The 25,992-nt window shown below is 44.4% G+C and overlaps 7 protein-coding genes across 9 annotated transcripts; 3 read left to right on the top strand and 4 right to left on the bottom strand.

The window, feature by feature from the left end:
• Window positions 1-46: 46 nt before the first annotated feature.
• On the top strand, window positions 47-8,348 carry LOC128252373 (eukaryotic translation initiation factor 1A, X-chromosomal). Its single transcript, XM_052980034.1, has 3 exons — window positions 47-150; window positions 259-527; window positions 7,070-8,348. The coding sequence occupies exons 2-3, from the start codon at window positions 324-326 to the stop codon at window positions 7,310-7,312; spliced, it is 447 nt and encodes a 148-aa protein (XP_052835994.1). The 5' UTR covers window positions 47-150; window positions 259-323; the 3' UTR covers window positions 7,313-8,348.
• On the bottom strand, window positions 3,564-5,242 carry LOC128252364 (anionic trypsin). The gene is given in 2 exon segments (XM_052980022.1): window positions 3,564-3,998; window positions 4,000-5,242. Coding segments are annotated over 2 exon segments (1,005 nt in total). The 5' UTR covers window positions 4,663-5,242; the 3' UTR covers window positions 3,564-3,656.
• Window positions 8,349-8,389: 41 nt separating the features above from the next.
• Window positions 8,390-8,980, bottom strand: LOC128252374 (uncharacterized). Its single transcript, XM_052980035.1, has 2 exons — window positions 8,826-8,980; window positions 8,390-8,761 (listed from the first exon to the last, which is right to left on the bottom strand). Exons 1-2 carry the CDS (start codon window positions 8,863-8,865, stop codon window positions 8,475-8,477), a joined length of 327 nt encoding a protein of 108 aa, XP_052835995.1. The 5' UTR covers window positions 8,866-8,980; the 3' UTR covers window positions 8,390-8,474.
• A 93-nt stretch (window positions 8,981-9,073) lies between these two features.
• On the top strand, window positions 9,074-12,280 carry LOC128252342 (WD repeat-containing protein 3). Its single transcript, XM_052979995.1, has 2 exons — window positions 9,074-9,322; window positions 9,385-12,280. Exons 1-2 carry the CDS (start codon window positions 9,165-9,167, stop codon window positions 11,993-11,995), a joined length of 2,769 nt encoding a protein of 922 aa, XP_052835955.1. The 5' UTR covers window positions 9,074-9,164; the 3' UTR covers window positions 11,996-12,280.
• Window positions 12,138-14,511, bottom strand: LOC128252355 (stabilizer of axonemal microtubules 1). Its single transcript, XM_052980012.1, has 3 exons — window positions 13,334-14,511; window positions 12,481-12,943; window positions 12,138-12,419 (listed from the first exon to the last, which is right to left on the bottom strand). The coding sequence occupies exons 1-3, from the start codon at window positions 14,297-14,299 to the stop codon at window positions 12,364-12,366; spliced, it is 1,485 nt and encodes a 494-aa protein (XP_052835972.1). The 5' UTR covers window positions 14,300-14,511; the 3' UTR covers window positions 12,138-12,363.
• A 69-nt stretch (window positions 14,512-14,580) lies between these two features.
• On the bottom strand, window positions 14,581-24,646 carry LOC128252349 (uncharacterized). 3 transcript variants are annotated; one of them, XM_052980004.1, is made up of 4 exons: window positions 23,948-24,646; window positions 15,767-17,160; window positions 15,449-15,706; window positions 14,581-15,389 (listed from the first exon to the last, which is right to left on the bottom strand). In XM_052980004.1, exons 2-4 carry the CDS (start codon window positions 17,153-17,155, stop codon window positions 15,261-15,263), a joined length of 1,776 nt encoding a protein of 591 aa, XP_052835964.1. In that variant the 5' UTR covers window positions 17,156-17,160; window positions 23,948-24,646; the 3' UTR covers window positions 14,581-15,260. The 3 variants fall into 3 exon arrangements, with proteins under 3 accessions (XP_052835964.1, XP_052835965.1, XP_052835966.1); XM_052980005.1 differs by lacking the exon at window positions 23,948-24,646 and adding an exon at window positions 17,341-17,496; XM_052980006.1 differs by lacking the exon at window positions 23,948-24,646 and adding an exon at window positions 17,346-17,495.
• A 345-nt stretch (window positions 24,647-24,991) lies between these two features.
• LOC128266145 (dynein light chain Tctex-type) lies at window positions 24,992-25,840 on the top strand. The gene has a single exon (XM_053002445.1). The coding sequence runs from the start codon at window positions 25,202-25,204 to the stop codon at window positions 25,535-25,537; it is 336 nt and encodes a 111-aa protein (XP_052858405.1). The 5' UTR covers window positions 24,992-25,201; the 3' UTR covers window positions 25,538-25,840.
• Window positions 25,841-25,992: the final 152 nt, after the last annotated feature.

Genomic DNA, 25,992 nt, shown 5'->3' with positions numbered 1-25,992 from the left:
CCTGCGGATCGTGTCTACGCTAGAAAGCTGCCAGACCCAGTGCAGTTATCGATAAGGCCCGTTAGAACCACTGGTTCCGAGCGGAACCGCCCATCACTAGTCCTTTTCACTTTAGCGAGGCGAAATTGTCACATTTACATTGACTAAATTGTAAGTTTGGAACGGCTAAATTCACCCAATCGTGCCAGTTTTGCCCGTAACATTCATCTCCGCCTAGTGCAGTCGGTGATTAACGGTTTCATTTTGTTCCCGAACCAGCGTCTACAACAACACCTCCGCAGACAGCAACAACAGTAGCAGCCGCAGCAGCAAACAGCAAAGAGATGCCCAAGAATAAAGGAAAAGGTGGCAAGAATCGTCGTCGTGGTAAGAACGAGAACGAGTTCGAGAAGCGCGAACTGATCTTCAAGGAGGACCAGCAGGAGTACGCGCAGGTGACTAAGATGCTGGGCAACGGTCGCCTGGAGGCAATGTGCTTCGATGGCGTCAAACGCCTGTGTCACATTCGGGGGAAACTTCGCAAGAAGGTGAGTTTCTCTGCTCTTTGCCTCTCTCTCTTCAGTTGGGGGGTGTTCTCTTAACAGTGGGGCCTCTCTCTTAAATGCCGCTCTTAGCCCACTCGCTCTGGCATTGAGTGTCAGCAATGCTACGTATTTACATTATTTTTGCAAAAAAAACCTGCATTTTTTTTGATTTGAGTGTGATTTGGGGTTTTTTTTTCAAGTCCCCAATTATTTCGAATTTTGTGGCCCTAATTTTGGCTATTCAATGCCGTATTTACCTCTCTCTTTGTTGGCTAATTGTAAAGAGAACTATGGTCCATTGAGTGGGAGTCATCGTCCTTGTGAGAGTGCATTAACAAAGGCGTGTGGGCGGGGTGGGAGGGGTAGCTGATTTGTAATACACAAGTGCCTATGTACAGATGTATAAAAAGTCAAAACATTAGCATTGCAAATACAGGGGCTCTTTTATTTAGTTTCTAAAATATTTTCCTGTAAAAACTTATAAATGTATCAAATCCATTCCTCGTATAATCCTATCTGTTAGAAAAATTACACTGAAGTAAAATTCTTATGTTGACCGTCTTAAATTAATCCGTTCACCAATATTTTAGTTCAAATATGTACGTTCTAGGAAAACATTTAAAAAAAAAGTAAACTTATATTTAAAAAACTACAACAGTTGCACTTTGTTTATATTAATGTTTAACGCTTTATGTTAAAATTTATAAAATCAAATTAAATTCAAAATGTTATGGTTCAATATTTTCATAAGAAAGGATAGGTTTTGTGCGAAAAAGTTGCAAAAATTTCAGTAAAATCGCATTCTGTACATAAACAAAAACTTTTTTTATGTATATGCCTTAATTTTGATTGTAACTTCGGTTACCTGGAGTAGCTAACTGAAAGAACACCCGCATATCCCTCTTTTCTTTGGGCTTCGGGTCAGGAAAAGAAGGTCAGCAGTTGCAGTTTCTCCTTATCGTTTACCTGAGTTAGCCTTGGTCGTGGTCTTCCATAAACCGATTAGATCAATTCTTCCGAAAGGTATGAGAACATGTCATATTTGGATGGTGCTTCACCCCGAAAGAGTATCGCGTAATTAATAAGATTTCAAATCGACTACGTCAAGACTCGCAGCGTTGCTAGTGACGTCTAGTGGGTGTCAAGTAAATATACAAGACCAGACGTGGAGTCCAATCGAAGCGAACAAATCAACCGACAAAATTATAAACAAAGCGACGCAACCGAAAAATTTCCCCGACACTGAAAATCATGTCTCAGGTTAATTGCTAAATATAGGCAACGTAAATGCAAATAAAATGATCGAAACCGAAGTTTGCCTTGCAAAAACAAAAAACAGATTGTGATCTATTTTTGGACTTGGAAATAAACTGCATTCGGACACTAGATGTTAAACTTCTTTATTTTATTTACATTTTTTGATATATGTTATGATACGATATAAAGCTGCTTTTCAAATGATAGTACGATTTCGCTACTGTCTCTGTTTTCAAAGGTAATTTCAAATAAACCAGGTGAAAGAATATCAACAAGTAAAAAACACGTGCTGCGCCATTAAATTAACCTCATACAACATCCTGACTTGGCAATTATTCTTTGATCGAATTTGGTCAAGGGGGTGGTGGCATTTATCTTATCAAACGTTGAAAGCCATGTCCGAGGCATTAAAAGAAAACGAATTTCTAATTTATGGGCAAGTACGACGCAATTTTCTGTCTCAAGTTTGCTTCTTAAAATCCATAAACGGATTTGTAATCTCACATGATCACATAATGAATGGTTATATAAGTCCTGGCTGTTAGTGGGGGATGCGACCCGTGCATGTGGCTCGATGACCACTTGTTTGGAGCCTACTCTTTCAAGTTGTTTGCCTAAGGAATTTATTGGCGCTTGCACTGGTAGATTTATGTTCTTAAGTTTTTATTATATATGCTTTTGATACTCAAAAATTCCATATAATACAAAAATGTAACTTTTGCATTACAACCAGGAAATAAAGACAACCAAATGTAAATAAGGCTGACACATTACAATAGACAAAAGACAGGGATTATAAATTTTAAAAAATATAATTAATTAGTTTTATTACTTATCTTTATTATGTTTACCAACGAAAACACTAGGTAATTGATTTGACCAGACAATTAGATTTGCATACAATATGGGTGTTTTTGGTGCTTCACCCCACACTATCTGTATCTGGGCCATCTGTCAAATTGAATAATTGATAATTCCTGGAAATTCGGAATTACGCCGTGCTTCTCCCCAATTACTCAGTTCTTGGGTGATCAAAGTGCCACAGTAGGACTCAAAGTTCAACGAGCTTGTTCTTTCGGATGTCTAGACCCAATTTTGATGGCAGTAAACAGTGCCATATCCATATTTTCGCGCAGGCTGCCCTCAAATGTCAATCATCCGGTAGTCACCTGATGGCCCTAATTTAGCGGTCTTTACGAGCTTTCTGCTAATCTAGCCGTAGATCCTAATCTGACAGTCGTAACATGCTCTCAATTCCCATTTTTTTGGCCAGACGCTGCTCGGGAGCATGACTAATGCGTGGAAAGGCGCCAGTTGGTTGTGTTTTTGCCCCCAAAACTCCACCTGCTCCCCGCCCAGCAACAGAATCGGAATATATCGCGAATTCTTATCTGTCCGAGGGCCTCAGTTTATTTCACAATTACCTTAGACTAGCGCAAAAGTGAAAAGAGAGTGCGCACGCACTTTTCTAATAAAATCTGCGCAATTTGCTTAAATCCCTATTAAAAAATCCTTCTTCTTCTTTCATGAAGTATCACAAAATGGGGTTATAGTTATCCTATTTTTGTTCCTATTTGTTTAATAATATTAGCTAAAAATTAAAAGACAACAGGTTTTTGTTCTGATTAAAATGTTCACAATTTTATTTATGTTTTTGTGTGCTTAAACTTAGTCTTAAAGTACAAGAATCAGGGCAGTGATTTGTTCATCCTTATTTGCCTAATGAGATTATCTAGAGAATCTAAATTTTTCTTTGGTTTTTTTTTTCCATTTTTAGTTATATTTTTATATTTAATTTTTCGATATTTTGACATTCGAGCTCATGTGGGGGGCGGGGGGTGGATCTTGCACAGTCCTATCTTTCCGATGATCACCTTACATGATCTGGGTGGCCGTGCTGATGACCTGGTTGATCCACTCCGTGAAGGCGGAGACACGGACAAAGACCGAGGGGGCGTTCTTCTGGCCGCAGGGCATCTTGCCCCACGACACGATGCCGATGACGATGTTGGCCTGCTCGAAGTGCTCCTCGCAGCACTGCTGGATGAGCGGTCCGCCGGAGTCGGCGGTGCAGATGCTAACGCCGCCGGTCAGTGGGCCAGTGCACAGGTTGGTCTCGTGCAGCTGCAGTCCGGAGCGGGCGAGGATCTGCTCGCACAGCTCCATGTCCAGGATGGGCATGTTGGCCTCCTGCAGGCGGTGCGGATAGTTGGGCACCTGCCGTCATGGAGACATTGCCCCAGCCGTAAAGGGTGCCATAGCCGTCCGGCCGGGCATCCTGCTCCGGCAGCGTTGCTGGCTGGACATACGAGTCGAAGACCAGCGGCGTTTTGGTGTAGATCAGGGCAATGTCGTAGGGATTCACTCCGCCGAGATAGAGCTCGTGGCGCACGTAGTAGTCGATGTGTCGCATCTGGATGTTGGACGCCTCGCCCTTCTGGTCGTGGATGTCGTGGCTGCCCGCCACAATGACGGAGTTCTCCACCGCCTGCGGCGAACTGAGGCAGTGGGCCGCCGTCAGGATCCAGTGCTCGTTGATGACGGTGCCGGCACAGTAGTGGACCAGGCCCTGGTCGGGTGTCATCATCTGGATGCTGACCACGTACGGTGCCGAATGGGGAGTCGCCTCCCGCTTGGCCAGGAACTTCTTGCTCCAGTGCGTTTGTCGCGGTGCTTCCAGAGTGCTAATCCGGTTCTCCAGCAGCCCATAGGCCGCCAAATTCATGGCCATGGTGTGGGCTGCCCCGGTGGAGCCGCCGCCGCCGCACTTGCGTACGGTGGGCAGCTGCAGGGAGCTGGAGGAGGCCGAGCTGAGCACCACCATAATGCTGGCTATGGTGGACAGCAGGACCGAGTAGATGCATCGGTAGGATAAGAGCATGATGTCCTCGCTCTGGTTGCACGCGCCGCACGAATTTGTCGAGTAGTAGTAGGTAATTTTGACGGTTTTGGGTGTTGGTTGCGAAGGCGCGACTCGTTTGGGGATACGGGACGCGACTGTCTTAGCTTTTCGCCCTTGTTCTGGCGTATCGATAGCACTTCACTTGTATTCCGTTTCGCTTTGGCATGGAATTCACTTTGTTCGGCCCGGTTTTGCCGTGTCTTTCTATTGCTCAGGTGTGTCTTGCTTGCTGGCGATTTTAGATTTGCCCGCCGCCGCCGAGTAGGGGCTGTATTTATAGGGAAAGGCACTCTGGAGAGAGTCTCCCACCCCAAGTTGTGGTTGGTTGGTGGCTTTTTATCGCCCAGAATGCGGGAGCGCGAGGCCCCCCAAATATGGTTTCGCTATCAGTGACGAGTTGAGATAGCAGAAATTCGGCGAGTGCCAATCGTATTGCTATGGCTAAAGAATTGGGTATGTCTTGCTCAGGAATGCCCTTCCTCGGGGAGATGGCACTCTAATCAATGCTAATCTCCACTAGCTTTTATTATGTAAGACAAGTGCGTACTTGCCTGGTAGATAAGAAAAGCGTGGGAAGAGAATTCTAATGGGTCTATTGAAAACTTAATTTAAAATCAATTTCACGTTGGGATATTGTTAATTATTAAGCAATATTTTATTCGTTCAATATACTATTTAGTATATGTTTTCAGTGTAGCAATGTTTTATGACTCAAGGAAATCGGGGTGGTTAATGCCGAAAAAATGGTTAAACCCATGAATGTGTTATCTGTAGTAACACTTTAGTTTTTAAATTAAAAACTCATAATGAATTGAACTAATTGGAGTATATAGGAAACTTTACTTATTTTAATGAAAATACCCTAATGGGAGCAGCACCCAAACATAATTGAAACCAGTGCTAACTGCTTTACAACCTGAGGTTCAATGATGTCCATGGCTATATATAGTATATTGAGACCTGCTGCCTCGAATGCCAAACCTCTGACGGAGCACACACACTCGTTCACTTACTCATTGGCACACTGCCGTGTAATCAGTCGAGGAATTGGGTGCTTCCCAGCCAGCTGGCTGGCTCTTGGTTAGGGGAATGTGCCCATCTAAAGGGGTTCGCTTATCTGCTGGCCATCGTAATAGGGCAATTTCGATTCAATTTAGTCACGATTCTTCGCATTTGGCATGATCTATCGTGTTGGTTTTCCGCGTCAGGGAATACTCTAACAGATAGCAGGATGGAAGTGCGGCGCGACGCCATCTATTCGGTTTTTATGGATGATAAATACTCCAAAGTTCGAGCAGGGCCCCAAGCAGTTGTAGTTGTTTATTTCCAGCGCATACGTAATGCGGGAATTATTCGACAGTGGCTTCGATTCCGTTTAATTATTTTTAAAGCCCCCTCCCTGGTATCGTCGCTTATCGATCTTTAGGTGGTCAACGGATTCTATATATGTGTCATTTAGGCATGGCATAGGAATTTATATTGCACTCACCTACACGTAGTGCTACCGACAGGAAGTAGCTTTAGGAAGTGAATTTATGAATGGGCTTTGAATCACTCGACAAGTGCAACTTGTCCTAGGTCATTGACATTGCCTGTGCCAGTTGAGTAAGATACTATTGCAGGGGGTTTTCTCATCGCCCCCTAAGATTACTGCATTTTACACTTCCTACATGTCCAATCTTCCCTTGACGTCACATTGGAGATATCTCAATCTGTTGTCAGGCCTCCATGGTTTTTCGCATCTGATTAGGTAAATGTTGGATCAAGAGGCTTGTTATTTATATTACGGAAAGAATTTCTTATCACCATCAGTAGCAAAATTCGGTTAGCTCGTGATTGGTCGTGATTTAAGGTAACTAATCTCGTCGGTATCACAAGTTCTTAGACTTTCGTGGAATCATTCATGTTGCCAATTATCTCTCTATGTGACTCCGTACTCGTTTTGGACGGTCTTGCGGTCAGCTAGCCGTTCTAATTTAATTTTATCAATGCCTTATGTATTTTTTTGGGTACTGATTGGGAACCTCCCCGAGAAGCTAGCTTCTCCGCAACTCACGTAAGCTCTCCTTGCGAAATTGCTCCAGCTGTAAACATCGATTTTCTGTCCTTGTATCTTTCTTATAGAATAGAACTTTCTTGTTTGCCACACATTTCCCAAGGTCAGTTAGCATGGCGATTCGTTGCGCTCATTTGTGAAATTCCCGGAACGGAGTCGCTCTACGCCATAGATCAGTTATCTTTTATCTGTTACACAGAATACAAGCTGCAAAATTGAGTTTGCTTTTTCCCCAAAGAATTACTCACAACGCAAAGAATGGGATTCTTGGCCTTTCCCAAAAACTGAAGATAACAAATGTTTGATTGCGGATTTCGTTTGCTCTTTCAGGTGTGGATTAACCAGGGCGACATCATATTGGTGGGATTGCGTGACTACCAGGACTCAAAGGCCGATGTGATCCTAAAGTACACTCCGGACGAGGCCAGGAACCTGAAGACGTACGGCGAGTTCCCCGAGTCGGTGCGCATCAACGAGACGGTCACATTCGTGGAGGATGGCTTCGACGAGGACATCGAGTTCGGTGATGAGATCAGCTCGGAGGATGATGCCGACTCCGTGGACAACATCTGATTAACAAGAAACAAAGTGGCGCCGGGAGGGACGACGACGGCGGGAGCGGCGGGAACGTCCGCCTCGGCAGCACCAGCACCAGCAGCAGCAGCAGAGTCAGTTCGAGAATAGTAGGGAATTTAACCAATTGTAAAAAGCAGAAAGCAGAAAGCAAGTAGCCCCGAGCGAGTCCTGTTCGAGGTCCAAGCCACCATCCAATCCAATCCAACCAATGCAACCAGCATCCGCAAGCGGCGCAGCGACGGCAAAATAGCGAAGACACATTAAACCACAGTAACCAAAACGTATCAGTTCATTTTTTAGCCACTTTAATGTTTAATATCCCCTTAAATTTCTTAACTTGGCAACTCAAGTAAGTTTACAAATTCAAATTGTTTGATTTATGGCCGCCTTAAACAGCAGATTATACAAAAGAAATAGTGGAACTGTTATACACTGTTCAAGTTATGCAACTATGCGAAACATAAACTAATATTATTTGAATTAAAAAAAAAAAAAAAACAAACAAAGAAAAGAAGTCGATATTAGTTATTATTTACCCAACAAATTTATCCAACTAAATGAAAGAATTAACAAACAAAAAATACAAAATATTAATGAAATCTACAACTCATATATATAAAATAGGAGTTTAGCACTAATGTTTAAGGCAAAAGGAAATAATGAAATAATGAACAATAGGCAGCGAAGGCAGAGTAAAAGAGTTTCGATTGTAGCTAGCAAGTAAGCAAATCAAATCCCAAGAGTTTTCTCCAGAGAAATCTGTGCTTCATCCCCCAAGTGTTCCTTCTCAGCATTTCGTCTCATGTCTTGTTTTAATTATACACCTGTGTTATATTTTGATGATTTTTCATAGCGGTATCATATTCCAAACGCCCTCCTTTTGTTTTGCTGTCCATGCATTCAGTTCTCTCTATTTAGTTATTATCTAATTCGAACCAAAATGATGGATGTATAAAAAGTAAAGAAAATGTTAACTTTTGTAATGAGTTGAACTCCAATAAATGGCGTTAATTAACCCGAATGCAAAACAGCAGATGCCTTAAGGTGTTTTCACTTATTTTTCGCTCTTGCTAGTTAAAATTCAAGCTACAATTTATTAAATGCAGAGACTCGTACATTTCATATGGGAAAACGAAAGGTCGACCAATTTGGCACCCGTTTACAGCTCCTCGTGGCGCGATGGGAACTTCTTGAGTATGGCATGGTAGAGATTGTAGAATGCGTACACTGAAACCGTGATGATCACCAGCAGAGCTCCGCCAAAAGCGATGCTCAGGAAGTTGCCGTCGATAATGCCCGCCGAACGGTGGCGCTTGGTGGAGAATATCTCCTCCGTGGTCGCCGGGTTGTTCTGCTGCTGGGACGTCCGCTCGGACATCAGTCGCTTCATGGTGCTCAGACGCTCCCGCAGAACTTCCACGGATTCTGTGTCCAGATCCGTAGTTCCTAAGTTATTTAAATCATTGATTGTTTGAGAGACAGTTAAAGAGTTTAACTCTATGTGTTGTACCTGTCGATTGGGAGGCGGAAGCACTGGGATAAGCAGACATTTCAAATATTTTCTTTATCAACTATTTGTGCAAAAACTGCAGCTTGGGCAGGCTAATCAGAGTTATCTCAATGGCTTTGGGGTGGGTTTGTTAAGGTTCCGAATTTCAAAAGCGCAGGCGCCTAACGGCATTTATTCAACGTTGCCAGACTAATGGATAGACAGTCGCGTTGCCAACTACTTCGATACTGTCGATGTTGACAAAGCATATCGAAAACAATATCGATTTTGTTCCATCTCTAAACACGTGAAACGCGCTGGCTGTTGATTTTGATTTACTTGTGTGTTTTTAATGCTGTAATGGGTTTAACCAAGCAATATTTGGCCTATCGGGCTATAGACAGCTTTAATATTATCACCTCCGGGCGCGCCAATGTGAACTTTGCAATTGTGGACAAGACAGAGGGCCGATATGTGGCCGCTCCGGCAGCAGAGAATGTGATCATTTGGGATTTGCGGTGGGTTTTGAAGTTTTTAAATTTCCTTTATATTACTTAAACTAATATTTATTAACCCTCAGAATGGGAGATCGCAAGCTGACGCTGCGCCGCGAGAAGTTCGAGGTCACCTGCCTAAGGGTTTCCCCAGATCACCTGCACATAGCCGTGGGCTATGCGGATGGCATGGTCCAGATCTTTGATCTTAGCTCAGACAGGTACTACGATCCAATCTGTTCGCTGGCGCTGCACAAGAACGCCGTCAGCATCCTGCGATACGATATGCAGGGCATGCGCCTGGTCAGCGGAGGATTGGACACCGAACTGGTGGTCGTGGACGTGGTTGAGCAGGCGGGCAGGGCCCGGTTGAGTGGCCACAATGCCGCCATCACGGACGCCCACTTTCTGCAGCGCCTGGTGGACGAAAGCATCGTGGTCAGCTGCTCGAAGGACACGCAGATCAAGTTCTGGAACCTGGAGACGCAGTTCTGCTTCAAGACCATCGTGGACAACCGCACCGAGGTCTGGGCACTGGCCTTCATTGGGGATCTGATGATAGCTGGAGCCGGCGAGAGCGGCATGAATGTGTACCGCCTGAGGAAGCTCGATGGAGCCGACACCGGAACGCTGGAATCGGCCGTCGAGGGCCTGTCCATTGAAGACGAAGACACCATAAGTCCGGTTAGCGTGAGCAACTGCGGCACTATTCAGAGAGCGGGAAAGGGTCGCACCGTCAACCTGGTGACCGATCCCAGTGAACGGGTGCTCAGCTGCCACGGCACCAACGATTTAATCGAGAACTTTTACATCTGCACGCCTGAGGAGGTGAAGAAACGTCTGGTCAAGCGCCTTAAGAAGGAGAAAAAAAACGCCGGAGAGGAAGGTTCGGACGAGGCCAAGTTGTCAACGGAGCAGTCGTTGAGCGATGAAATCAAGCGACTGGAGAGCATCCGAGCCAAGCAAAAGATCAAGTCCATCGATGTGGTCTTGGGTCAGAACCAGGAGCTGCGCGTCCTGGTCAGTCTGGCCAACAACAGCATGGCGCTGTACTCCCTGGAAGCGTCTATCAAGACGCGCAAGGCAGCCGATCCCAGCGTAAAGCTGTTGAGGTCACTCACTCGCCTGGGCCACCAGTCGGAAGTGCGATCCGTGTGCTTTAGCAACGACTCCCTGGCCGTGGGCTCGGGAGCTGGGGAGTCCTTCAAGTTCTGGGATCGGGATGCCATGCAGTGCCTGCGAACTGTGCCAACGGATTACATCCTCTGCTCGAAGTTTGTTCCCGGCGATCACTACGTCCTTTTGGGCATGAAGAGCGGCAAACTTCTGATTGTGGATGTTGCTGCGGCTGATATTGTGGAGGAGATCCCGGCCCACGAAAGCGAACTGTGGTCCATTGCAATGCTGCCCGATCAGAAGGGCTGCATCACTGGCAGCGGCGATTCTACGCTTAAGATCTGGACATTCGAACTGATCGATGCTGGCGAAGGCGCTGCTCAGACCAAAGTGCTGTCGCTGCTCCACAAGAACACGCTAAAGCTGGAGGAGACCGTGCTCTGCGTGGGCGTGAGTCCGGACATGAAGTACCTGGCTGTGGGTTTGCTGGACGCCACCGTCAAGGTCTTTTTCCTGGACACATTCAAGTTCTATCTATCTCTGTATGGCCACAAGTTACCCGTGCTCTGCCTGGACATCTCCTACGACTCGAACCTTATTGTGACCGGATCGGCAGATCGTAACGTAAAAGTGTGGGGCTTGAACTTCGGAGATTGCCATCGCTCGATATTCGCCCATGATGATTCGGTGATGAGTGTACAGTTCATACCCAGGACGCACATGTTCTTTACTTGCGGCAAGGATGGCAAGGTCAAGCAGTGGGATGGCGACAACTTCGAGAAGATCCTCACCCTGCCCGGACACATAGGCGAGGCGTATTGTCTGTCCGTGTCGCCAAACGGTCGGTACCTGGTCACCTGCGGCTCGGACCGAACTCTTAGGATGTACGAACGCACGGACGAGACTATTGTGCTGAAGGATGTCCAGGAAGAGGAGCGAGAGCAAATGGAAAACGAACAGCTGGCCACAGGCGAGGATAACACAGTGCCTCTGCTGCCTGGACTCAAGATGCCCTCCCGAAAAACGGTTGGCTCCGAGCAGTCTGCTGAATCCATCCTTGAGTGCCTGGAGATATCGAAACAGTTCGAGTTGGAGGCGGAAGAGAAGCCGGAACTACATCCTCTAATGCAGGCACTGCAGGTGAAGAATCCCGTGGACTTTTTGGTCAGCACCCTTATGCGGATACGTGCCTCTGATCTGGAGGAGGCCCTGCTCCTGCTGCCCTTCTCCACTGTGTGCGAAGTTCTTGAGCGCCTGCCCACTCTGCTGACCCAGCGACCCGATCAACTGGAGCTGCTCTGCCGCGTCACCATCTTCCTGTTCAAGGTGCACATGAAGCCCATTTCGGCGGCCAAGAGCATGAAGCCCCTGCTGGTTAAACTGCTTTCGATGCTCAAACGGGACGTCGGCCAGCTGAGAGATGTCTTGGGCTGGAACCTGCATGGCTTGGCCCTGCTCCAAACCGAAGTGGAGCAGCGCGACGGTGTCCAACTCTTCCGGGAGGCCACACAGACCCGCAAGAAGCGGGACAAGAAGCGGAGAGAGGCCAGCAAACGGAGGCTGCAGATCCAAATGGCTTGAGACGAAGTAACCTAGATTACCCTTATTTGTAAAAATCCCATTAAACAATGCTAGTTATTCTATGATTTACTATATTTCTGGAGAACGTACTTTAATTTTACAATGAGGAGTTAAAATAATATTTCGTAAGCAAAGCACTCGCAATTTTCTGTATATACAAATAAGACTGGCAAAAAAGGATCAGTGGAGTACGGAGCAATTGAAACGGATGGAGACAGTTCCGAAAGTGCATTCCCCAGTGGGCCTTTAAAACAAAATAGGAATAAAATAGGACTTGGACTGAAAGATTTTGGTATAACATTAAACAAGGAAAGCGGGATAAGCTTGGGAGAAGCGCACTTAAAGAGCAATCGACATATATTTCCAGCTTAACAAATGCCGGCCTTCGGGAAGGTGCCATCCCCGCCACCAGTTCCACAAGGACCTGTAGAAGATTAGTGATCATTTTTCAATAGTTTAAATACCTAAATTAGGTTAAACCATACCGCCACAACGTTGGAAGGCACCCGGTGGGCCATAGCTAAGCTTCTGGATGGTACACTTCTCGATGGGTCCGGTTGGCCGGCAGTAGGATGAGTATCTGGCCCAGGGCAGCGGCTCCTTGGGCGGCACACAGTTCGGCAAGTAGCTGAGCTTGTACGTGGTGCACTTCTCCATGGGTCCCTCGTTCCGGCAGAAGCCCTGTCGCGGACGGACGGACTCGGCCCGTGGGAAGCAGGTGACGTCCACCGGCATGTACGACAGCTTGTTCACCGTGCAGCGCTCCATGGCTCCGCTGGGTCGGCAGAACGCGGTCCGCGGCATGATCGGAGCCCGTCTCACGTGCGGCTTGGCCACAAAGTCGTGCTTCTGAGTGGTCATCGCGTACATGGGCCCATCGAAACGCAGTCCATTCTCCATTGGGCGAATGGGAGGAGTACGCTCTGTGCAGTTCGGCTGATAGGATAGCTGAAGGCGGAGTTAAGGATAAGGTAAGCAAAACTAGAATACCAATTTTACATGACCAAGATTTTTTAAAACAACGCATCGTTTTGAAACTGAGTGCTGAATTTACAGAGCTATCTATCCATCTATCTATTCTATCTGAACTTTTCGATTTGATTTGTATACCTTAATACTATCCTTTCCCGTTTTATTTACAGTTTTTAAAAAAAGGGTATACCTTTTAAAATATACATATATTATATTTTAAATAAACTAAAATAATTGCAGAAGTATGACTTAAACCTACTTTTCACATATATGAAACCCCATTTATGAAATGAATTAGCATAACACTGAGAATTCAGAATTTCCATAGAAAACAAGGCAGATATTCTCGTAATAACTAGACATTACCTTTTGAATGGTGCACTTCTCGAGCGGTCCACTGGGCCGGCAGAAGGTGTCTCTGGGCAGGACGGGCGCTGGCTTAGTCCGGGAGGCATCGACTGGCATGTAGCTGAGCTTGTAGATTGTGCTCCCGGAGCCGGAGTCGTTGCCGCAGAAGCGCAGCGTGGTCAGCGGCGTCACCGGAGCGGTGCGCGCCTCGTTGCAGTTGGGCATGTAGCTCAGATTGTAGGTGGTGCAGACATTTGAGTAGCGCGGCGGCGCACAGCGGATCTTGTCGGCCCACGGAGTGGGCTCCTTGGCCGGCAGGCAGACCGGCATGTAGGACAGCTTCTGGATGGTGCAGCGCTCCATGGGTCCGGCCGGCTTGCAATAGTGCGAGCCCTGGATCATGGCCTTCGGCGGCGGATTCTGGCAGACGTCGATGGGCATGTAGCTCAGCTTCTGGATGGTGCAGCGCTCCATGGGCGCATTCGACGTGCAGATGGCCACCCGCGGCACAATCGGGTCCCGCTTCACAATCCCCTTGGGCACATAGTCGTGCTTCTGTGAGGTCATCGCGTAGATGGGTCCCTCGAAGCGCAGTCCGCTCTCCATGGGGACGATGGGTGGCGTCCGCTTCACCGGACACGGCGGCATGTAGGACAGCTTCTGGATGGTGCACTTCTCCAGCGGTGCCGTGGAGGCCCGGATCTGGGAGCACGGCATCACGGGCCGGGCCCTGATGTTTTCGCCACAGTTGGCATAGAACGAGCGTCGATAGATGGTGTCCGTGTCCAGGGGGGCCGTGGAGCGCATGAAGTGCGACTTGGGCAGGATGGGCATGGTGCGCGCCGGCTGCTGGTAGCAACATCCGGCATAGTCACCGCAATCGCACGGCGGACACGTCGAGTTCGGCGGACAGGGCGAGAAGTCCGTGGGGGCCTGGCACGGATCGCAGGCAGTGGGGCAATACGTGTTGCAATCGCCGGACATTTTTACGGATTGGACGACAACTTTCCGAAATTCGCAGACAAATGAACCGAAACGGTTGTGAAAACAACGAAAACAGGGCAAATGTCAAAGGAAGTAATTTTGTTTGCACGGAGCGGAGAACCGGTTGTGTGGACGTAACACTTCCAAAACGAATAAAGAATAATTTTGCTCAGACACTTTCCGATGTGTTCTACATAGGCAGAGATTTTCGATTGAACGATTGAACACTCAAACAGAAGTGTAACGCCCAGGTTACCAGGAAAAATAAATTTTAGCTGGCATTTTGTGATCATCTTCATTTATTTCAGTTTACATTCTTCACTGCTAGGATATCCTGATATTTTATAAATGATAAGTCCTACAAATTGTGAGGATAGCACTCTTCAGTGGACAGATCAAAAATCATTCAACTTCACACCGAACTCTCCTAAACACTTTAAAGAAATATTAATACATGGAAACAAAAGGGCTTGCATTATAAATTGGAATCTGTAAATGTGCCTAACTAAGCGTCTAACTAAACTCGATTTAAATAATTAAACATTAATAGAAATCACGTACATTTTAACTTATTTACAATATTTTTGCCTGTTCTATTGGTTCGGGTGCATGGGACTTGGGCGAATACTTAAAGGATCAGCAAAAAGTGTCTAATACATATATATCGAATTATTCAGTAACGAAACAGTTTCATTCGCGGGTTAAACATAAAATCAATTAATCGATCCCGTGTATAAGCTGGGACAGGAGAAGGCATGATCGCTGCCATTAAAACAATTTTCGAGTTTCTTAATAATTAGTTGTCTTAGACTATATGCTCGTTTCTTAATATTTTTCGCACAGAATATAGTAAAAATACAATTATATATGTGTGTGTATATGATTCAGTTCGCTTAACGTCTTCTCGCTTATCGACAAATGTTCTCGGGTATACAATATATAGATCGCGGACTCTGTACGGTTACAACGTGGGCAGATTGGCAGGCACTCGGTCCAGGAAATTCGCCGGAAACTGCCCCTGACGACCCGCCACCTCGCCGTACAGCCAATCCTCGTTTATTCTATAAAGCACTGTGACCAATTCGTTCTCCTACGGAAAGATAAAGGGATATTAGTATTGCGTAAGACTGGGATCTCGGGGGTAATTACCTGCAAGACCAGATCTCCTTCGACTCCGCCGGGAAAGTGATATAAACAGAGCGCAGTGGGCAGCTGCGGTTGCGACGGACTGGGCAAGGCTGCTGCAGTACTAGCATATGGAGCAGCAGCATTAGCTTCACCAGTGGCCCCCAATGGCACCTTAATGTCCACATAGTTGGCAGGAAAGATGCCCTCACATCCCGAACGCGTGCGTCCGCGCATCCACTCCGGTGTTGGGTGGTCCAGCAGATATATTTTCTCGTTCTCCTGCGTAAATCAACATTGTTAATATATCAATTCAAAGTTTAGGGGCTGATAGGGACTTACTCTAAAGCTGAGATCCCCCTCCTCAACGCCATCGAAATCATACAGCGCAATGGCGTAGGGAACGACCTCCTCCTCGATGTACCCGTGGCTCCCGCTGCTCAATGCCAGCGCATCCACTTTTCCGCTGATCACGTCTAACAGGGAGACTCCACCAGATGGCAGCGGTGGCGGCGGTCCCTTGGGCATCGGAGGCGACGGTGGAGTCTCGGTTCTTCCGAATCCTGCTCGTATGCTGAACCCTGGCGGTAGGCCTCCGATAAATGGTGGCGGCTTGGGAGCCTTCGGCTTTTGCGATATCTTCGGCTTGATAATCGTGGGCATGGTCAGCGATTGGGTGGGCGGCAACAGGCTCTTGCCGTTGCACAACGGATTGTCCGAGGTGCGGGCCTGCAGCTGGTACGTCTGACGCACCGGAGCGGAGCCAAAGCAGTCGACGCCGCCATTTCCAACGCTATCCACCGCCTCCCAGGGATCCAGCGGACTCTGTGTGGATGGCCGCGATCGGTGGTAGTCGTCCTCGAACCCGCTTTCCGGCTGCGAAACGCTGCCATTGTTGGGCGAACTGAAGTTGCTGTCCGAGCTGAAGCTGTCCACGCTGACGCAGTCGCTGTTGGACTTCTGGGTAAAGGTGGGCGACGAGGGCGGCGAATCGAAGCTGATGAGCTGGGAATCGGCCGTCTGCTGGGAGGCGTAATGCGAGCTATGGCTACTGCTCGAGGTGGTGGTGGCCGTGTTCCAGGCCGCATTCCAATCCACATTGCTGAAGGCCGCCGCGGAGGCACTGCTGTTGCTGCTGCTCGGTGTCCCGGCAGCACCGCTGCTCAGGCCGTAGACGCGACTTTGCGCTGCGGCCTTGGTAGCAGCGGCGGATGCCGTGGACGTGGACTTCTTGCGGTGGAAGATGTTCGAGATGAGACTACCACCGCCGGCGACTGCCGATGTCGTCGAGGTGGAGGATTTGGTCATGTTCTGCCCATTAACCAGCACCTTGGGTGGCGGCGGTCGCGGCGGTGGCATCTTCTTGAAGCGATCGTTCCCGTTCGCACCGAATGGATCGTCGTCCCAGTTGGTGGCCGGCGTGTAGCGTGCCTGCGGAAACTTCCTTGTGATGCTCGATCCTCCCATGGGCTCATCGAAAAGGCTACCACCGTTGTTATTATTAATGGCGGTCCGCTTGTGCTGTGCGTTCTGCGACTGCAGCGGACCCTTGGGCGGTGGCGGCAGTTTTATGGTCAGCTTCTGGAGTCCTCCGCCGGCCGCCTGCTGCTGCTGCATATGCTGCTGCTGGAGCTGGAGACGCAGTTGCTCTAGGCTGGCGTTCGCCCCAGCCGCGGCGCTCTGGCCACGTGACCCGGGCGGAGCCGGCGCCGGTCTCGATGGAATGGTCATGCTCTCTGCAATGGAAGAAACGAAAAAGGCATTCAATTATCTCTGTCCGCTTAATGGCGTTCTCTAATTAACCATGCATAAATTAGTCTTCTTATCGCAAACGTTTACGTTTTGTTTTGATAAGCGACACAGCCACGACAGAAGAAATGTCGTGGAGGGCCTGCTCTGAAACTGTTGACTCGCACCTTACCAGTGTGATCCGACTTTCAGTGTCACTTTTCTACTAAAAATTTCCAAAACAAAAACAAATGCGAAACTTTAACGAGTTTGCTGGGTTTCTGTTAAACGTACAATCCCAAACAACTGGTTAATAACACAATGCGATATCTGATATGTGTCAAGAAAAGATTGGGAAACAAGAAACTAATTTAAAAGGCAAACGTACTAAACTGGTGAATTTTTATACTGAACACCTTGTTGTTTTACGAATAACAACAACTAGATCGTGTGCCGTCTTTTTTACCAAAAGAGAGCAAGGGATTTATTATTCAGATTAGAATAGTTATAATTAGTCAATGAAATCTCCCAGAAAGAATAAACCAAAAATACCAAGTCATTTATAATGGTAATAAGCTGGGCAAAACCAACCTGTTTTTCTTTTTGTATTTTAAAAATAAAAAAAATCACAAAAATAAACTTTAACTGTATTGGAGGGTCACCCCACCCTACTTTCTTCAGATAAGATTTTAGCTAAAGCAGTAAATACAAGTAGAATGAGTTTCAGTCATGACTTTTGATAAAGTAGCCTCGGCCACAGACCGTTTAAGTTTATTGATAACCAAAGTGGATTTTATGATGATGTAGAGTATAAATGACTCACCCAAAGTAATTACCTATAAAAGCTCATTTAACAAACCGATATCATCGACACACGCTCGCAGAGATTTTCAACTATCAACACCTGGCAAAATCGTTCATAATCAGACCGCAAAAACAATCAATCAGCAGATCCGAAATGCTCTATTATTGTTTTGTATTTACGATGCAGTTGGATAAAAAAAAAAAAAACAAATAAATAAGGAATTTTTTGGGGTTTCTCGAAGCATTTACGTCATCTTCCCCGCCCACAAATGCTCTTTTGCTAATTACTGCGCTCTTTTCTATTTTTGTTTTTGCGCTTTTCACGAAGCACACGATAAAAGGTGGAAAAAGTGATATTAGTGGCAGGGAAATAAAGCGCTTTCAAGTTAACGCCGGAACCAGAAAACAAGTAAGCGTGTGCATCGGTGAAGATGTTGCAGTTGCCCCACTTGCTGGACTCTCGGTGCCCGGCACATGGTGGAACCGATCTAAAACGCAGCTGAAATGGGCTGCATGTGCCATAAGTGGGACATTCCGGAGAACGGAAAGCATTCACAATGGCCAGTGATAAAAGCAAAGCCAATGTCGCCCTCTCGCGAGAACCACAAAGTGGTTTGCGTAAACAAAATAAACCAAATTTAAGTCGCAAAAAAATGGTGGGCAGTCAGGGGGCGGCGGAGAATGAATTAATTCTGGTGTTATTCGCTAATAGCTTTCCCCGGTATCATTCTGCGATTCGGGCGTAAGGATGGGGGTGTGTGTATCGATCTGATGTGGTCAAATATAAGTGCGTCATTCGGAGAATTCCCTGTAGCACATTCCCGGAAAAATATGAACTAACTAAAGATAGGAGGAGATGGCGCCAAAACAAAAGTACGCCTCTTTGAGAGGGGAGTATCTTTAGTGGTTAAAACGTACCAGCATGTGGCAGGAATTACATATGTTTATTATTTGCAAACACAAACAGTTCATAAATATGTATTCCGTTATTTACAAAGTCTTCTCCGTTGAGAATTGTGGAGAACTTCAATGAAAAAGGCGAGCTTCAAAAGACCTTGCTGAACAATACTTCTATAACTTACAGTACTAGCAGCAACAAAAAGTATTATATATATAAAAAAATGTATATTACAATCAAAAACTTCGGGAGAGAGAAATTCAACTGTATTGTTATTAATAATTTAAAATTAAATTGGTAAATTTCCATACAATTTGGTTTGAATTGATCAATTGAGACGATTGGATTTAAAATTCAAAATTGTATTCATTCGTATAGAGTCAATAGTCGATCAGTGATTGATCAAATAAACAGAACAATATACTATTTAACGGACCGCTTGTGTGGGTATATGTGTAAAAGAACAAAGTCTAATTTTTGGATTTTATGCCAACTTTCAAAACTTTCAGTTGGAGCCATAAACAACCTATCATAACAAATAATCGTTGCATGCGAAATACATGCAAATTTTTCATGTCTTTCACAAAAGACCTTCCGTGCAAATAAAATAAACACAAAGGCGAGCGAATGAACAGCAAGCTGAATTTGTAAAAATGTTTGACTGTTGATATTGCCCATTATTGGGTAACTGGCTGCCCAAACGACTAACTGACTGACTGACTGACTGTGACGCTAATCGCACACACGTTCTCACCGGTTAAAGCCACAACGGGCGAGAATAAACCGATTGCAGTCGCAATCTAATTAAAATCACCTTTAGAAGGTGATGATGGGAGACAGAGAAAGGGAGCCCACTGTCCACCCACCCACTCGGCACTCATTGGACGTTGGAATTGTTGGGATTCTGAATGCCAATTTAATCACTTTACAGGCCCCTTCCTTTTACTATCCGCTTTGTATGGGCATGTGCAGAAATTCAAGAGCAAGAGCAGCCTATACCGAAAGTAATGTACATATATCTCACAATGGCAATCGCGCTTTTCTTTTCCTTTTTTCCCGTGGCATCAGTAAAGTTGAACAAATAATCACCCCCATCGGTGGAGGTAAATCTAAATAATGAGTAAATTAAACTGAACGTCTATTAGGTGCTCCACATTCACATATTTACACCTATTAGCAGGCCATTTAAATAAATTAAACCTGCATTAATAGTATTAAAAATATATGCTGAAATAGGAAGACCTAATATAAGCATAATGGCAATATGACGTTGGTTAAAGGAACAGGTTTCTGTATATGTCAATAGTATTATTTTGATGTTGGGGAACTGTGTTGGATTGGTTCAAAAAAGTTTGAATGCTGTATATAGAATCGATTCCATCTTTAATCAAGCTTCCAATTAAGATTTCTAAATTAGTTGATCAAAGCTATTTCTTCGGTCTATCAAAAACTTGAAATCTGCTATAAGGCCTTCGGGAGTGTGTAATAAAGCTACCTGTATTTCTGCGGTTCAAGCTCAAGTCCAGTCAATGCCAGTCAATGCTAACCGGTTCTCACAGAGACTCCCTTTACAACTTTAGATGAGAGAATTAATGCTGTGAAAATGTTTGCTAATTGCTTGTTTCTCTTGGTTCGAGTATTTACAGACATCGGTTTTCATGTAACTGATTTCCAGAGAAACTGTTAGAAACCGTCTTGCAAGATCCAATCATTCAGTGCGTTGACAGAATGTGTGTGTGTGTGGGCAAATACGTTTTGTGATGCGAGGCACTTGGGTTTGGGGCAACTTTTACTTTGGTATAGCCCATCCTCAAGCTTGACCGCACGTCCCGAGCAAACTCTCACGAACAATGAAAGACGAACGAAAGCAGAACAAAAGAAAGTGACAAACACACGATCTCGCACACAAACATGTTCATATGTGTGGGGTGGAGTGGAGCTGATGCATTAAAGCTGAGTGAGAGCGATATTAATAATCGAATGGAGTGGAATGAAATGCGCTGACTCGGATTGCATTTGAAAGAGCAATTTCCATGCTATGTTTTTAATAGATTGTGCGCTACCCACTTTGCCACCCCACCAGCAACCCGCCATTTCTCTTTTCTCGATCTCCTTTCATTGGCACCGCCAGACGCAATTGTTGATACTTCGACATTTCGAACATCGCAGCTACACAACAGGCGTGACGACCTTGAATGCTTTTATTTTCACTGGCCAAATAAAAACTAGACCACAATCACATTACAAAGGGCTACACAAATGGACCATTAGTCTGTGACTTGTACCACTTGAACGCTCCATGAGCAAAGCGTTAACCTCTGTTTGACTTGCCCTCCTCCATAGACTACACAGAAAAATTATATCATTTGTAATATAATATTACGTTTTTCAACTAAGCCACTTATTCAGTGCTATGGACAAATAAAAATAGTTTATCATTAAATGATATATTAGAATAAGAAGCAAAATGCAGTGAGTGTGACAATATTTAAATTAAAAAGATTAGATTAAGCCTATTTAAAGATTTGCTTTATTTTTAATATTTATAATTTAAAACCAAAACTGACTAAAATTTGGAATTGAAAATGATAAAAATGAATAAAAAAAAATGTAAACGATTTTTGATGTGTAGCGTAAAAATAGCAAACGGGAGCAGCGACAACAAAAACCCCCGCCCCAGATGAACAACAAAACGAAGGCAACGCACGACCATGCGCCGAAGTCAATTGAATTTAATGCCAGGCATGACAAGTTAAATGAACTTAACAAAAAACACGCCTTAATTTTTGGAATTGCTTTTATTTTCTTTAAAATTTTAAAACCTGCCCAATATAACGTAATGCAAAGAAGAATCGGGGAAAACGTGTCCGCATTGAGTTCATGCAATTAAAGCTAATTACATAGAGAACAAAGCCAAAATCATTCAATTTACATCAACTGCGATAAAGAAGAGCAATGGAAGATGGCTGGAAACAAACCCACGCTTTGTGTGCGTTCTTTGAGGTTAAGGTTTATTGAGCTGGGGATCTCTTAACAGACAGTTTTGTATAATAAGAACTCTTTATCATCAGGGGGTTAAAGATTAATATGATTTTCTGTTTTCACTCTCCTAATAAGCGTATGTGGATACAGCTTGAATCTGGTGCGACAACAATCTACTGAAATATACACACGTACACATGGCTGGTAAATATTTGATCAGCAGATTTAGCGCTTTAAGCAACTTGCCAAAATAAAGCAGCTTCCCGAATCAGCATACTTAATAAAACCCCAGAAACTTTAGCAAAATATCGTATAAGGGAGACCGGAAAAAGCCGAAGCGAAAAGACAAACGCTGAAAACGGGTTTTACAAATTTAACCTATGATTTTTGCATTGTCTTTGCAAGTTTTCCTTGTCTGTAGAACGAAAAGGAATGGAAAAAATTAAATGGGTGAAATATAAGTTTGCAAAATCCACGGCATCATTCTACATTGTCAGCACGTTTCCCTGTTCGTCGTTATTTTTGTTGCCATTCCAGCTCGTGCAGTTCGTTCTAAAAGCGTATTTACATACACACTAAGATTGATAGGCAACATACATTGTAGTTACATATGTGTTATGCCCACAAACTCTAGACAAACAATGCGAGCTAAAATTGCATGTTCAAATATAAAATATATGAGAAGCTGCAGATGAAATCCATCACTGCAATGTAGGTTCCCCTCCCCTTTCAATCCACTCGTGCGTTTCATGGCGGGACACTTTCCGAATGTGGGTCAAAGTTGAATACAATCAGAGCTGAAAGCTTACATCAGTACTCTTTTTTACACACCCACAATTTTGTTCACTCAAATGTATATCGAGTGTTTTTCTTTTGTGAAGAACACTTACAGGCGTTTCGAATCATGATGTGAAAAGCAATGTTCTTTTTAAAGGCCTATAAAAGGATCTTTTGTTTCGGTTGAGTCTTCTGTTTCCATAAATTATTATGCAGTCGCAAAACTCTTTAGTTAGCTTGGATTTCTAGGTAGTCTTCCAATATTTTTAGCTTTAATAAAAATTAAATCGTTACAATTTCAGTTTGCCTAGATCGAATTGTTGCACCGAAATTATTTTTATTATTGTACAATTAAGACCCTTAAAATAGGGCTTCTGATGATGATCATTAAGACACCAACTTTGTGTACCCTATATTCCCTTCCAGTACTGGGTTTAAAGGTATTTTTGTGGCATTGTAATTTTCCCTATATTGCCATGATAAACATTTCCTGTTTTTGACGCAATGGAGATTTCTCTGCAAAGGGTTTAATCACCGAGCAGGGGCGGAAAAAAGGGGGGTTGTTCGACTGCCACATGGCGCCAAGTGAGGATCGGTCGAAAGGCAGTCAGCTGGAAAGTGAGGTAAGCACAAATGCAACACCTGCTGCGCTCGAAAGTGACAAAACGAAAACGAAATTCCTTGGGTTTTCTATTTAATAAAGACAGAAAAAGGAACTTCATTAACACCGAAATAAATATGTATGTGATATGATGATTACGTTGTTAATTTTTATATAATAAATATTATATCGATGTATCCAGCACTTTTAACTTTTTAATACAATTTAATTTTTGTATTTATTGAGCTCAAAAAAGTAATGATATTAGTGGTACTTGATCCCGGTATTTTATAACCAGAGGCATTTACTCTACGCTTTTGCCTAAAATACCATTTATTTAAAAAATCTGGAACTTGTCTTAATTTTTCGTTTCTCATATAAAATGATTTTTCTGTTTTGGAAAATTATGCAGTTAGTTAACTACTAGTAGAAAATGGGTCTCTCATCCATTAATGTCACAGTACTCCCATTCTTATCGCTAAGGCGCAAGTAAACAGTCGGAACTAACGTAGCATATCGGTTTATGCAATATTTTTGTGTTGTACAATAACTGCAAAGTTTCTTTGTGCCTTACTACTAGTCACCCAGGCAAACATTTAATTAATTAACAAATACGACCTTGACTGGAATTTCAATTAAGTAAATAGCTTGTGCAAACTTCAATGGAAATGAAATAAAATAAAAGTCAAGTTGCCTTAGTGATGTGGTTAAATATCAATGGCGGGTAACTAACCTTTTGACGATGCCCGATTCGTTCCGATCCGATTCGTTTTGAACCGATCCGTAAAGTTGGCTTAGTAGGTTTTTTGTTGTTGTTTTTGATGATGCGCCCAAAAAAGGTGGACCACAAAAGTTAAAAGTTAAAGAGAGTGACTAATGCCGCACGCACACATTCGCAGCTAATTTGTTGTTACACACGCATACACGCTCGGGCATCAACTTTGCACTCTTCTCTTCTCTCCTCTCACTCTCGCGCATTCAAGGTGGTTAACGAGAGGTGAGCCAACAACAACAGCGGGCAATCACATACACTAAATAGCTAAACAGCAGCTGCAAATGTATAAGCGCGAATCCATAAAAACAAAAAGAAAACGGGAGAAAAAGGAAGTGCGTTTGCAGTTGCGACAGTTAATGGTCGTTTGTTTCGCAGCGGACTTGCAAAATATGCGACTTTGCTTAATACTTTTGTTTAATTATACGCACGCACCTACACACCGAGGCACTTTTCCATAACGAAGAATTTAACGACGCTCTGCACGAATCAGTTCGATTTGAATAGATATTTAATAGCAATATTTTTGCCTTGATATGTTTCGGTTTGTTTGTGGTGTCGCAGCAAAGTTATGGATTAATTTAATTATTTTTTGTTTTACTGCGCCGCGGACACGTCCGTTATGTTGATTCTGCCAGAGTGACCGTAACTGGTTAGTTAAAATATACTCCTATACTTACCAAAAATGTACTAAATTATACCAAACAATAACGTAAAAACCACCAGGACAAGATAAAAAAAAGTAGCCAGAAAATAATAAATTTTATTTATTATTATTATTTTTTTATACTACTACAATACACAAATAATAACGTTGAAATCATCAAATGTTTTATATGCTGTAAGTTTAATGTTTACCTTCTACCGTGAGAAATTTAACAAAAACTATTATCTGAATATGCCAAAAGTTGTTTTGGAGTAACGGTTCACGGTGGTTACCCTGCACAATGAGACCGTTTCTCTAGCCAAACTCTCTGCTAGTATGCCCGTACCACATCGCCCAAAAAATACCTCCAAATAAAACACAAGAAGGCTTTGCACATCCCTTCGAAAAAAAAACTCGCAGCATATTTTATTTCGCTTGCACAAACGCCGCCGACGAACGCAAAAACGCGCGCAGAACCGCAAGGACAACAGCTGCAGCAACAAGGACAACTAACCAGCAACTATATATCTTTGACCAGCTGCCGGAATAACTGAATCGTAGCTGCGAAAATGGATGACTCACGCGAAGAAAGCCAGTTTATTGTGGACGACGTGAGCAAGACGATTAAGGAGGCCATCGAGACGACCATCGGTGGAAATGCCTACCAGCACGACAAGGTGAACAACTGGACCGGCCAGGTGGTGGAGAACTGCCTCACCGTCCTGACCAAGGAGCAGAAGCCCTACAAGTACATTGTGACCGCGATGATCATGCAGAAGAACGGAGCAGGACTGCACACCGCTAGCTCCTGTTATTGGAACAACGACACTGATGGATCCTGCACCGTGCGCTGGGAGAATAAGACCATGTACTGCATCGTTTCGGTCTTCGGACTGGCCGTTTAAACTGGAGTATAAGGACTCGGGGCTGAGGGACTTCTAACTCGGGGGATCACCCGGGACTGGAGGTCAATAATCGCAACTAACTGATAAGGGGGAGGGATTAACAAGATTGCCGTCGTACACACACCCACACACAACACGAAAACCACACGCACTTTTGTCGGCCATCCTGCTGCAAGGAAGAAATTAAATGTGAAACTCTGGGCAACCTTGTTGTTTCCAAGCAACTATTCGTTGCCTGTGTACGCGCCCAATGTTATTCTTGATTTTCAATCTAAAAACCTAAATAAAAATATTTAAAAATAAGTATGTAACTCTGTAAATTATATTTTATAAAGCTCGTGTTGGCGCAATCATAATATTGGTAAAAATGACAGCTATTCTAATTTCAATTCGATTAAATTTCGCATGCCATTTATTAAAAAGGTATTACCAGATACATTTTCATTCTGTAAGTC

Source organism: Drosophila gunungcola, chromosome 3R, assembly GCF_025200985.1.
Source record: "Drosophila gunungcola strain Sukarami chromosome 3R, Dgunungcola_SK_2, whole genome shotgun sequence".
Lineage (NCBI taxonomy): Eukaryota > Metazoa > Arthropoda > Insecta > Diptera > Drosophilidae > Drosophila > Drosophila gunungcola.
The sequence above is the reverse complement of the archived record's forward strand: the minus strand, read 5'-3'. Positions and strand labels throughout refer to the sequence as shown.

Bases quoted from the DNA above. Each gene is read 5' to 3' on its own strand.
- LOC128252373 (XM_052980034.1), top strand. From the start codon at position 324: ATGCCCAAGAATAAAGGAAAAGGTGGCAAGAATCGTCGTCGTGGTAAG. The intron at 528-7,069 runs GTGAGTTTCTCT...TTGCTCTTTCAG, and splicing joins GGGGGAAACTTCGCAAGAAG to GTGTGGATTAACCAGGGCGA.
- LOC128252374 (XM_052980035.1), bottom strand. From the start codon at position 8,865: ATGTCTGCTTATCCCAGTGCTTCCGCCTCCCAATCGACAG. The intron at 8,762-8,825 runs GTACAACACATA...TAAATAACTTAG, and splicing joins TTCCGCCTCCCAATCGACAG to GAACTACGGATCTGGACACA.
- LOC128252342 (XM_052979995.1), top strand. From the start codon at position 9,165: ATGGGTTTAACCAAGCAATATTTGGCCTATCGGGCTATAGACAGCTTT. The intron at 9,323-9,384 runs GTGGGTTTTGAA...ATTAACCCTCAG, and splicing joins GTGATCATTTGGGATTTGCG to AATGGGAGATCGCAAGCTGA.
- LOC128252355 (XM_052980012.1), bottom strand. From the start codon at position 14,299: ATGTCCGGCGATTGCAACACGTATTGCCCCACTGCCTGCGATCCGTGC. The intron at 12,944-13,333 runs GTAATGTCTAGT...CTCCGCCTTCAG, and splicing joins AGAAGTGCACCATTCAAAAG to CTATCCTATCAGCCGAACTG. The intron at 12,420-12,480 runs GTATGGTTTAAC...AATCTTCTACAG, and splicing joins TGCCTTCCAACGTTGTGGCG to GTCCTTGTGGAACTGGTGGC.
- LOC128252349 (XM_052980004.1), bottom strand. From the start codon at position 17,155: ATGACCATTCCATCGAGACCGGCGCCGGCTCCGCCCGGGTCACGTGGC. The intron at 15,707-15,766 runs GTAAGTCCCTAT...TGATTTACGCAG, and splicing joins AGGGGGATCTCAGCTTTAGA to GAGAACGAGAAAATATATCT. The intron at 15,390-15,448 runs GTAATTACCCCC...ATCTTTCCGTAG, and splicing joins AAGGAGATCTGGTCTTGCAG to GAGAACGAATTGGTCACAGT.
- LOC128266145 (XM_053002445.1), top strand. From the start codon at position 25,202: ATGGATGACTCACGCGAAGAAAGCCAGTTTATTGTGGACGACGTGAGC.